Source organism: Etheostoma cragini, chromosome 18, assembly GCF_013103735.1.
Source record: "Etheostoma cragini isolate CJK2018 chromosome 18, CSU_Ecrag_1.0, whole genome shotgun sequence".
Lineage (NCBI taxonomy): Eukaryota > Metazoa > Chordata > Actinopteri > Perciformes > Percidae > Etheostoma > Etheostoma cragini.
The window spans coordinates 1,933,710-1,947,067 of NC_048424.1; the positions used below are offsets into that span (position 1 = coordinate 1,933,710).

The 13,358-nt window shown below is 40.4% G+C and overlaps 1 protein-coding gene across 1 annotated transcript in view; it reads left to right on the top strand.

Annotated features, from left to right (window-relative positions):
• Positions 1–13,358, top strand: part of galnt14 (UDP-N-acetyl-alpha-D-galactosamine:polypeptide N-acetylgalactosaminyltransferase 14 (GalNAc-T14)) — a 158,390-nt gene that overhangs the window by 24,148 nt on the left and 120,884 nt on the right. The window contains exon 2 of the mRNA XM_034899358.1: positions 3,815–3,984. Within this exon, the coding sequence (XP_034755249.1) occupies positions 3,815–3,984 (170 nt within the window). The remainder of the gene's footprint in view (positions 1–3,814; positions 3,985–13,358) is intronic.

The window sequence follows — 13,358 nt, forward strand, 5'->3', positions numbered from 1 at the left end:
ACACACACACACACACACACACACACACACACACACACACACACACACACACACACACACACACACACACAGAGTCTGACTCGCAGCCCTCTAATGGCCCCATTTAAACAATGTGTCGCATCAGCAAGTCGTATGGCTGAATAATGAGGAGAGAAGAAGGAGGAGGTGGACGAGAGAAGAAGAAGATGAGGAGTGTAGGCCGTTTTCCGCATCCCTCCATCCAGACTGCTGTTCCACCGTAAATGTTGTTTTCTTACACACACCATCACCAGTGTGTGTGTGTGTGTTCGTGTGTGCGTGCATTCATCTCCAGTATGTGCCAGACAGTCTGTGTGGTCGTTACAGAGAAATATGGCCTCCGGGTTTTTTGCTGAAACTCCCGTGTTATGTTTATGATGGGGCAAAAGAGAGAGAGAATGATAATGTACATTATTTATGTCGCTCGCCCTCAAAGACACATCCTCTCCCTCTTATACATTACACAAACACACACCAAAACACACACTCTATCAACTAAAACACACACACACTCATAAAGGCTTCCTCAGTCGTTCAAACACACAAACTACACTCACTTCCTGCATGCACACAGGCACCTGTACTGTCTCATAAATGATACACACACTCTTGTAAACGACACTCACAGCAGAGCTCCGACAGACACAAAGTGCAGCGGTAGTTTTTTTTTTTTTTTTTTAGTTTTTTTTTTTTTTATAAAGTCGTTGCCACCTTGTGTTTTCCTCCACCAGCTGTTTGTAGCTGAACAGAATTTATGTGTTACATTAACATTTTTACATCTTCTTTTATTATGTTTGTATTTTCTAGGGAAGTGGGGGTACTTATACCTTGGTACTTCTGCAGAATACCATGACACTTATGACTTTTACTGTGGCTCACACTGAGAACGTGGCTTCTCTTTGGCATATTAAAGGGCCATACAGCTGCTTTTGCATGCTGTAGCTCATTGACTACAGATTGCATTTGTTTACATTATTGCAAAGCATCCGGTGGGTTTTAAGGTTGATCTCCTACATTCCAGGCAGTCATATTGATTTCCATTTATTCACGGTAGCACGAAAATCAAGACAGAACTCAGAAATTTATCACAGTGAACATTTAGTCAATTTTATTTTGTCAGAGTTACGTTTTTGTTGTGTGCTACTGCAGTGGAGTCTTCCTGTATGGATTTGTCCAAGGACAGCCTGACATCTGAGAGTGAGTGGCTGCAAAAACGGTCTTTTCACAACATTCCCAACGTCCATGTGTGCTCATTATTTGTCATCAGTGAAAACCTTGAATGCACTTCAACGGACAGTTATTAATTCTCACATGTCCAAATGGATTGAATGCACATTCATTACCCCTAAGTGACAAGACAAAGCTAAAGGTAAGATGGATTACCTTCTGTAGCTCACATGTTTAAAGTCTCTGCATAGGTTTGTTTGCTGCTGAATCCATCTGCTGGTTGTGGGAAATGTCAAGGCAGTGATTTCCTAAGCATGATCCATGAGAATAAACTTAAAACAGACCTCCACATACATTATTTTTAATTTGGTTTGGACCAAATGGGCCAGACTACAGGTGTGAAAACAACTTGAAAAATGCTCAGCAGTATGCTAAACTATATGTAGTTTCTGATAAATATGCTACAAATTGCAGAACCACCGGTATGCTGAGTGCTTGATTCTGATGTTTCAACACAGTACTACACTATCAGACAGTTCATATCACCAAGCACGCCAATTACTTATTAGGTTGGATGGCTGATAACTGAGTGATTAATTGACTGACTGGATGATTCATGTATTGACTGGGTAGCTTTAGCAACCCCCAACACAGGCCTATAGTAAGAGCAGCGATGCAACAAAAGACACAAACATAATTTGTAATCCAAATAAAAACAGCAAAATTCAAGACATGGGATTGGACCGCATTGATTTAACTGATTATTGACTTATACACATGTCCAGATGTTATTAAGGGGATTTGTTTACACCTTTTAAAGTCTGTCAACCTAGAAGGAAATTAGACTTTTATAATCTGAATAATGATACTCTTCTGCAGTTTTACATATGGATTTTTTGGTGACATTTATATGATCAGAAAATAAAGAATCGGGCCAACGTAAAGGCGTACCAACGCAAAGCCTCCAGCACAGATGAGAACAGTAAAAGCAGCTTTAAGCTCCAAAACAAGGAGAGAACAAATACAATAAAAAGCTGAAGTCCAACATTCATCTTGTTAAATACCAAAAGAGCAGCAAATTAAAAAACCTTTGGATCTTCTTTTAGTAAAATTACCTCTAAAAGCTCTTCAGAAGATTTTATAGAGCCACACACACACACCCACACACACGCATGCACGTTACAAGCCAAAATGTCAATCAACAAAAGCTGAAACATACTCTCTGCTCTGCATTTGGTTTTAACCCAGGTTAACTCTCTGGAATAATGCCAACTTGCAGTAAAGAAATTGTTAATTGTGGGTGATTGATTTATTGGATGGCGGACAGACTGATAAATTGGATGCACAACAGCTAGATAATTAGATTTATTGACAAAAAGATAACATATTGTCTTATTATGCAGATAAGTGTTATACAAATTATTACCTCTATATACAGTAGACGTAAGAGACACACCTACTCTCCGCTCTCCCCTTCTTGTTCTTTTTATATATTCATTTGTTCTAGTTTAGTCAATGACTGTTTACAAGCACATTATATTCCATTATATGTCTACAGGGCTAATGAAAGTGAATAGTCCACTAATATTCCCGTTTACATGTAGCTGTGCAAAAAAGTAGTTTTTATTTCAAAGTTTATCAGCGGTGGAGGACCTGTTGGACCATGTGGACACTGCGTCCTTCTTTCATTCCTTCAACCAGCTTCTTGAAAAGGTTTGCGTCTTTGATCATGTTTAAAAGTAGCTGTGTTTCTCCTTCTTATCGAGTCTGCAGCCTTGCAAACTGTTGGCTGTTTGGTTTGTGTACAGCAACCATAGCAACGCACAGAGCTGACCATAAGCCTGAGGCAAAAACCCCGAGTGAGACTCATATTCCAAATGGGCTGAATACATGTCCGAAGAATGCCTCTAAAAAATCATGTTCTCATGATGTAATTGTATTATCCTTGATACATTGGCATTATTGTTCACCTGACATCCATGTCAATAAAGTACATAGTATGAATTGTTACCCAGCATCTGCAAAGAATATGTATGTGCTCCCTGATTATGCCTTTATATGAATTTATTTACAAACTTGAATAGTTTTTTTTTTGGGGGGGAATGCCTGACAGATCGTTCTCACGCTGGTTGACGTATTCATGCTTTTTTTGCACAACTTCAAAAAGAAAGGTTAAGGTCTGATTAGGCCACACATACAGAAGATGTAGTCGAAGTACAGTAGTTGAGCGAGGATGTGCAGATTTGAGAAGAACTCAAATTTTAATTGATAAAACACTTGCTTGTTGTGCGCCTGGGAAGCTCACCTGGTAGAGCTTGCAGTCGTGTACTCTGTCCTCTACTCGGCCCTTTGCTGCAGGTCCCCCTCTCTCTCGCATTTCATATCTAGGTATGGTTATTTAATGAAGAGTCAGTGCTGGGAGAAATATCAGTGGCATATTCAAGTCCAGGTCTTGATACAAATGGATTTGCCTATACAGCACCTGAGATCTTGAAAAGGATACTTTGTACCATTTGCAGGTCCCAGCTACTTAAATGTGAATGTGGATTAGCTACATTTCTCTGTTTTGCATCTCTAGTGTTTAAATCTTTGAGTGTTTTACACTAAACCCATGTTTTTTTCTTGACAGATCTCGGATGCCGAGTGGGAGGACATGTTGGAAGGTTTTGATGAGCGAGGTTACCTGAGCGCTCGGCGCTGGAAGCCCGGTGACGATCCGTACACCCTGTACGCCTTCAACCAGAGAGAGAGCGAACGTATCCCCAGCAACCGGGCCCTGAGAGACACACGACACTACAGGTACACACACACACACACACACACACACACACACACACACACACACACACACACACTTATTACTTAATGATTTGCTTTACTTTGAATGGGTGTTTAATGTGCCAGATGGATTTGAGAAAACATGTTTCCAGTGTGTCAAACTTTCTCTGTACAACCTGTGTTCAATGCAGCCACTGGAGGTTTATTACACACACTTTCTACAATGTGAGGTGTGAATCAGTTGAGCGTGAACAAAAAATAAAAGCTTATTAGTGCACAAAATCAAACTCCAGTAGCGTGCAGGCACAAACAAACACACACACACACACACAGACACACACACACGGACAAACACACAGGGTCAAACAGTACAGCAGCAGCTCTCTGAGCTCACAATTAATCTACTATCCGTACAAAAACAAATTTGAGATTATGAAACCAAACACGTTTTCCTAGAAAAACCACCAAATTACAATCCGCCTGTCCACTAAGAAATTAAATTAAACACCAAAATAGAAATCCTCTTAGCGGAGCGCCCATCATCATCACCAGGAAGATAAGGAGCTCGTTGCATTGACAGCGGCCGCCTTCTTACACATTTCAGCAGATAAAAACCTTCAGGCACTTGTGGAAGGCATGAAGAGGTCCCAGGGTAGACAAACACACACACACACACACACACACACACACACACACACACACACACACAGACACAGACACACACACTCTCTCTCTCTCTCTCTCTCTCTCTCTCTCTCTCTCTCTGAACTTGACTGGCACTTGATCACTTTGATTTTTTTCCTTACACTTCAATATTGTGACATGTATATATATCATTTTTGAGTTATGGTTATATGTCCAAAATATCATCATAGAGCAGTTTTTTCACTGGATTGCATCAGAGTATTTCCCATCTTGTTGCAATGAATGATTTAAGGGATGTTCCTTTTTTGCATGTTTTTTTGGTCTCTTGAATCTTACAATCTCCCCATTTTTGCTTCAAATTAGATAAACAACTTAATTGCATCTAGTTTATGACTTCACTGATTGAAATATTCATGCTTAAGGCATTTTGTTTAATATTCTAGATGTGTGGTGCATGACTTTACACATATTTCCCCTAAAATTCAACCTGTCATAGTTAAGATGTTTCTAAAGTTTGGGCTCCTGAGTGGAATTTTCAAGTTGTTTCAACTTTTAACAATTTCTCTCCCTAAGGTTGTAATTATTGACCTAAGTACAGTGAAAGAGAGGGCTGACAATAGTTTAATTCATTGTCAACAAATACCTTGAAATAATCCAAACCAACAATGAGTATCTCCTACTATATAGAATAATGCTGTGTCTCAAATCGCACACTTGTGTACTTACACTTGCTCTTTTGAGTACATCACTTGTTCACACTGACAAAGTATGGCCACATGACGTGCACTACGCACCCGGATGCTGCACTTAAAGCGGTGTAGAGCGGAGTGTGGATTGCTGGACACTCCAACACTCATCGGCTGCCACCTTTGCTACGTAGCGAAAGCCATGAGACCACCAACATATTTTTAAACTGGTGAAAATATCTTATCCTAACAACGACATCAGAACTATACAAATGTAGTTTATACATGTTTTTTCCCCCGATAAGTACCACTGTACTGCCACAAGAAAACAAGCTGGTATATATTATGTTGGGTGAAAATAGGTGACAGTAACTCTCCTCTTAGCTGCATTTAACAGACGAATAAGAAGAGTAATCTCCGGTTGGTGCATAAAGGCCGTGCACGATTGGAGACAACGCCACACTGTCCAAATGTACGCCAGACACAAGTGAGCACATAGTGTACACAGTGTACTGCATGTAAATGTACTTAAAGAAGTATCCAAATTAGGACACACTCTTAGTATCTAAATTGTGATGCATGCCTTTTCTCTGTGCCAAAGAGCTCCCTTATTGTTAAAAACACATCGGTGAGTTGCACTGGGCGACATATTCCTTCATTACCCTCTATCCCACACACACTGTCCTGCTGCCACAAATTAACACTAAAGCACCAAATGTGGATTTATCCACCTCTGAAAATAGTCCCCAACAAATGCACTTTTGATTTTTTTTTGTTTGATTGAAACTACACTGACTAGCTTTTTTTTGGAAATAAGTTGAGAGTTTCATCAGGTGTCATTATTGTTTTCATTTTTATTTTCTTACCTACGAATCCCCATTCCTTATGTTTAGAGGTGCCATTGACACTGTTTGTTATGTCTGTAATGACCTGAATGTGTCTGACAATATTTAATGAAGCTGCAAAAGTACAGAAAAGGTAGATCAATGCAAAGGACAAATAACATTGTGGAACATCCATTTTGCCGCTGTGACGGCGTGGCTTTCAGCCGATCCGTGCGTTGATTAAAGGTTAGCAGGCAGCTCATGGTGACCCAGCTCTCTAATAGGAAGCTGCATGTGGGCGTTAATTGGGTGGCTGTTTTTTTCTGGCAGATTCTGTGAACATGACTAAGCCCTGGATGGCTGCTGCGGCTGGTGGTGGTGTTGGTGAGCACAGCGGGGTACGGCTCCACGACTTACGTAGGAAGCTAAAATCTGTTAGCATAACTGGCATGAACATCACTCTGCGTGTCTGCGTGTGTGGACTTTTTCAAGATGTATCCTGCAGTCGATGAGATGTACGATGTCTGACTCAATCAAAGCTTCTGAAAATGTGTGTGCATGCAGGCGCGTGTGTGTTTACATGTTCACACATGTATGCTAACGTTCGTAAATGCGTTGTGTTGACAGTCTGTGTCATCTGCTGTATTTCCGGAGGAGAGGAATTCGCTGTCGAGCTGACATAAGGTCGCTAAAGTGTGTGTGTGTGTGTGTGTGTGTGTGTGTGTGTGTGTGTGTGTGTGTGTGTGTGTGTGTGTGTGTGTGTGTGTGTGTGTGTGTGTGTGTGTGTGTGTGTGTGTGTGTGTGTGTGTGTGTGTGTGTGTGTGTGTGTGTGTGTGTGTGTGTGTGTGTGTGTGTGTGTGTGTGTGTGTGTCCCAGAAAGTGAGAAGTGTTTGTAGGAGGTGGGAAACCAGGGTTACGCTTACACATTAATCTGCAAGCGGGGAGGTGGGGGCTGGTAGTGCTCATTTATCTCGTGTAGGACAGCGATGAAAGGTGTGTGTGCGTGTGGACTGGTGGGGGTTTGCTGTTATGTGATTATCTCTTAACTCCGTTACCGTGTAGCTGTACATCTCAGGAGTGCTTGGCAGGGGAAATGATAGCACCCTATACTCTGTTAGGATGGAAAAAGCTGCAGTGAAATCCTCGACTGAAGCCACTGAGGTTTTGTATTCTTCAAAAACACCTCTTCAGCTGCAGTATCACTGAGGCGCTTCCTACACTTTGGCACCGTTCCCAAAGGGGAGCGTTTGGAGGAAATTCACGGTGGTGTGACAGAAATTTGTAGGAAGAGCACAAAAAAGTGAGGGAAAGCTAACATTAAAGGAGAGATTTGTAAATGGAGCAGTTGAAAATGATGGTTTTGGCTATTTGTCATTACCTCTGATGTCCGCTGTTAGATTCCCAGCTTTCAACTGACTTTCCATGTAATGATATGTCTTATGGCGTGACTATTACTTCAAATGTTTTGATACTAATGTTTTGCACCGTGGAATATAAATATGTTACAATCGAAACACTGTAAATCACAAAAATGATGGGTTTAAATGAGAAACTGTCTCTCTATAAGGAATTTAACTAGATAAACAATCTTACGAAGCATTCTGTATTTTGGACAGTTTTCAGTAGTTGGGCTTAAGCTACTTTCCATACAGCACTGAAAGATTTTGAGTTTGAATCTGAAAACAAAAATGTGACTTTGCAGAGCTGAACAATGCATCGCAAATTTACATAAATCTAAACATTTGACTCCCAAATATTGTTTGTGTTTTTTCATTGAAGTGAAATGGATGAAGTCCATTGTTTTTAGGAAGCTACATTTAGGTATAAACATGAAGTGTATTTTGAGTTGTTGGTCAGTCTGTTCTGGCTACAGTCAGTAGAGAGGGGGGTTGCATGAATGACAGTGAGGATGTTTCTTTGTACCCATTTTGTGTGAACGCTCAGACACACTGATTCGACAACACACCAGTCCCCAGTTGTTTTACACCCTTTCCTTTCCCTCACATTCATGGAGCCATATGACTGATAATACTTTATTTATTCAAGTGTCATTTAAAATATTCATCTCAAGCAGATGTGCATTTTCCTCAATTTGTGCCACCTCATGCAGATTTGTCCCCGTTTGTCTTTTTTCACAACCGCTTTTGCAGTCATAGAGCAAAAAAAATCACCTCACAGTGCACATGAATATTACAAAGATTGTTATTATACAGATGTTACCCTAAAGTTATATGTTGGTAATAACAACATAATAACAGAGTTTGAAGTGATTACCATCACTTGCCTCATTATTATCTCATTGGGAAAAATAGAGTCACAATATTAACAAATTATCCACAGTGTTACTCCTAAGACTTACATATTTACCCTTTTATTACTGAGCTGTAATGTAGCGTTGCAAAAAAATTGTGTCAGTGGCCAACCAAGGCTACATCTACACTACTATATTTTCCTTATTATTGGCGTTCTGAGACAAACAATCTGCGTCCACTCAAGATTCTCACACACTGGGCATGCACGTTCAGATGTTAACAGGAAGCAGATTGTCTGACGTTACTCTGCGCTTAAAAATCATCGATGTGTACGTTGAAAGTACAGAACATTCAATGATGAAAAGTAAGACTAGTGATTTATTACCCTGAAGCGACACCAATGTGGAACTGTTACTGAATGGTATGTAAGCTAACTTACTGATAAGACCGATAAGGTTCCCGTCCAGACTACGAAGCAACCCCGGAGTTTTCAAGCCAAAACAGAGGCAGCAGTGTTTCCCAATGTCTCTGCTCTAGGGGCTCTGAATCACAGCAGTAGTGAGATTGCGAGGTGTAAACGTAGCAAGAGATATTTATTTTTTAAACCAAACCTTGTAGTGTAAATATAGCCTAAGATGTTTGGAGAATGTTAGTCCATCAGAGTTGCTCTTTATCTTAATCGGGATATTATCATGTTATTACTTTTTAATTCTCCAGTTAAGTTTGATGTAGATATAAATTTAAAACCATTTCTAGTTTGTTTGGAACAAATGATCAGCTGCTCCTGACTGTGCCTAAAACTAAGCGTAAGCTCAGAGGGGGCCGTGCCTTTGCTGTGTCTGCCCCTAAACTATGGAATGATCTGCCTTTGCATGTAAAACAGGCCTCTTCTTTATCTGTTTTTAAAACCCTTCTTAAAACCCATCTTTTCTCTTTGGCTTTTGACACATTGTAAGATGTCGACTTCATTTACTTGTTCTTATTTGCTACTTTGTGTGTTTTTTAATTGTATGGTTATTAATTATAAATTTGTGTGTTTATTTTCTGTACAGCACTTTGGTCAACTTTGGTTACCAATAAAGTTGGTATGGTATGGTATGGTATGGTAAACACATTAGCAGCAACAGTTACCATAGTACTTAAAGACAAGAGCACCACCTACAGTATGGAGAAACTTGAACCTCACCACTAGAAAATGCAAAGAAAGACACTGTTTGGTGTTGATACTGTTTGACTGTTTGACAGGTGGTATCTGGATAATGTAGTGCAGAAACACCTCAGCTATGAGCCTTACAAACCGAAAACAAAGATACAAAAACTAGAGAACCCGGTAGATTACCACTCTAAAGGAAAACTCATGTAGAGAAAGAACAGCAGGTGTATAGGGGAGGCTCCAGGTCTGTTATTTTCGCAGTGGGGCCACGATGAACCAAAGATTTGAGAAGCAAGCTTTTGAGTTGAAGATGCACAGTTGGTCTCAGTAAAGCCTGCACGATGCAAGAAATTTGGACAAATACTAAGAGACTACAGATGCATTGGACGGCTTTCACGGGGATAAAGGCAATGCCGGTGTCATTATTTTTTGGGGGGGATTAATAAGATTAAGGCGGAAGGAGGAATATCTAACTTTTACATGTTTCTTGATGAGTCTTTAACCAATATTTAAATAAATAACTTTAATCAAACATTTTCTGGATAAGTAGAAACAAAGAGCATTTTCAGCTGCGAGCATTTGAACATTTTAAGGAACTTGAGAATTTTGCCTGCAGTTTGACCTTAGGAAGCTACTGTAGGTCCTGTATTTGTCCCTGGGCCATGGTTCAAGGCCCAGTATAAACTGAGAGTGAATCTTAGCTGAGCCGCCTGGATGCTAAAGCCAAAGCTACTTGTAGCTTGCTACAAATATACTATAAACTTACCTAAGAACAACAGTATTAAAGTAAATAGTACCCAACTGACTTCTCTATCAGAGTGAATATTTTGTTCCCAATAAGTTTGTGTCTAATGGACTACATTTACATTGTGTGTGTGTGTGTGTGTGTGTGTGTGTGTGTGTGTGTGTGTGTGTGTGTGTGTCAAATAATTGGTGCTTATTTGTTAAATAGACATAAGGATTAGGCTCCAGTGTACAAAGCCAAAAGAAGAAGTAAACAAAGTTACAAAGTTTGCTTTGATATACTTTTTTGTGCCAACTTAGGGTTTTGGCTGCCTGATTTTTACATTTATCTTCAAAGTGTCTGTTCACTCGGGCGATCAGTTGTGTGATTTGCGTGTGTGTGTGTGTTTCTGTGTGTGTGTGTGTGTGTGTGTGTGTGTGTGTGTGTTAGAGAGTCACTGCATTGAAAAAACAGTGGTGCTGGGAAAGGGGGACCAGCGAGGTGTGGAGAGAGCTTTTTCTTTCAAAGCAGTGCTCTATTTATTGCGGGAGGGGGAGGCCGATTGTTCAGGTCGTTATTGTGTATGGGAGGAGTGCTCTGTCACTATCTCAAGGTTGAAGGAGGAGGAGAGGAGGCGAGAAAGGAGATGAGAGGAAGGCAATAGACGGCTTCGGGAAAGATGGGGAGATAGGGGAGAGAAGGTGGTTGCAGGAGGAAAGAGGAGGAGGAAAAAGTCAAGTAGAGATTAGAGGTGGAGGAGGAGAGGAGAGGAGATGGAGGAGATGCCACAAGCTGCTGAGAGGAAAGATAATTGCCACATGCAGAGCTTGAGAGGCTGTGTGTGTTGGTGTGTGTGTGTGTGTGTGTGTATAAACCACTCCACTCCAGCACTCTGCTATTATCTCGGTGAACAGGGGAACCTCCCTCCGTCTGCTCTCAGACAGACAGGCAGCCTATAAGCCCAGCAGCTGCTCCACTGCAGGGATTAGATCCAAGCGTGAAGACAATGGGTTGATAGAGTACAGAGAAGAAACTGTCCTACAGTACTACACAATGGGTTGATATGGCAACACAACACTGTTTTAATGTAAAACAACGGCATAGTACAACATGTGTTGTACTATGTAAGATAACGAGTAACAAAAAAATGCACAGTAAGATAATTGTGAAGGTGCTACGATAAGAAAAACACCAAGTTTCTTTTGTCGCTTAGTTTAATGTTTCATTATCTTTAAATTCACAATAGATATCAAGAATGTATCCTGCACATATTAAAGGAATCCACCACTGAAAACCTGTCTGGCTACCAAATACTCTGTGATGATTGCAGCTGCACAAAGTCCCAATAGATTACAACAGTGACTCCGTTTCACTTCACTCATATAAATATGAAATGAATGAGAGGAAACTATATAACGTTGAGTATTGCGAAAGCAAAATTGCTTCCAATATTAAAGTGCACTGAGTTCTGCCTTTCTGCTGCTTTCAGAATTCTGCTAAAATACATCAACTGAAAGGAAACTATTTCTAACATTATTTAATTTTTTTGTTTCTTAAAAAAAATGCATGATCTCTGTCCACTGGAACGCTACGGCTTTTCATTCAAAAAGGTTTATTTAAAACAATTATACTTATCAAACAGTTGGAATTATAAACCAAGGCCTGCTTCTAATGAAAGCCTGCTTCAAATGAAAGCCGGGTACCTTGTGCGGTTCGGGTAAATAAAGGCCCCGGCTTTTATTTGAGGACTTAGGGTATGTAAAGAGATGTTTAAAAAAAAAGACAACAGTGTGACTCAATAACAAAACAGTAAGGTATAAAGACTTCATGCACAACAGAGGCATCCACTGTCTGTGAGAGAAACGTCACCACATTGTAGTGGTGACATTAAAATGGTGGGAAGTCATCACCTCTCTCTCCTCTGAAGCACAGCTGAACAAAACACAATTCTGCACACATTTGTCATTTTCTTTGTTTTTGCCGGGGCGGCAGATGTGATAATGCTCCAGTGCTTTGTTTCCACTGCTCCAAAAGGGAGGCATCCTCCACGTAACCATTGATGATGAAAAAGTGACGGTCCACTGACTTGGTTCCTAATTATTCCATTGCATTGTGTCCCAGTGATCCCTGAACACTTATCACTAACTAGATCACGCAATAATTCCATAACCTCATGCATGTACTTGTGTGTGTGTGTGTGTGTGTGTGTGTGTGTGTGTGTGTGCGTGCGTGCAAACTGGCATCAACGTCTTTCAGACTCAGTCAACCACTTAGTCATGTTTCTATGAATCACAACATGCAGCTAAACATTAATCACTGTGTTAGCTTTGGTGCCTCCCACGCTGAGACGCTCCTCATCCTTCTCTGATCTCGAGCCCCGAAAACACAAAGAACAAAACCCCCCTCTGAACTCTGACACCGGATGAGCTTCATTTTCCCTCGTCATGCTCGTTTATTCAATTACCTGCTCCAGTGAGGAATGATCAGAGTCGGGTATCCAAAGCAGATGGAGGTAACGTAACACACCCTGGAGGCTCTGATTTGCTGTGAACCGATGTTCTGCAAAAAGGATTTGAAAACTCATCTAACTTCTAAAAACGCCGTCACTATTCACTGCATTACTTTATTCACTTTCTCCCAGTAAACACTGGTTTTGGTATTTGCATGTCATCTTGACGTGTAAGACGTCTAAATTACATATTGTATGTATTAACCAGTTTGGTTGATAATGTCTGTTTGTATTCATCTGTCTAAACTGTTTCTTTGTTTAAAAATACAAACTCCCAAACATATCAAAACGTGAACACAATGTCAGACTGAACAATGAAATAAAAAGAAGACTCTAGTGCAGTCTGATTTCTGTGTTGGGATGGTTCTGACTACATGCTGAAATTTAGTGATGTAGATGCTGTGGAAACAACTTGCACATGCGGAGGCAGGTGGAGATAGTAGTAGTACTTATACACCTATTAAGTATTTCCATTTCCTGCCACTTTCTACTTCTGCTCCACTACAGTTATTTGACAGCTAGTAAAAGTAGTTTGAAGATTTAACATGTGTACTTTGTGTACTAATGTGTGAGTTTATAAAATATGATGCAAGACTAATATA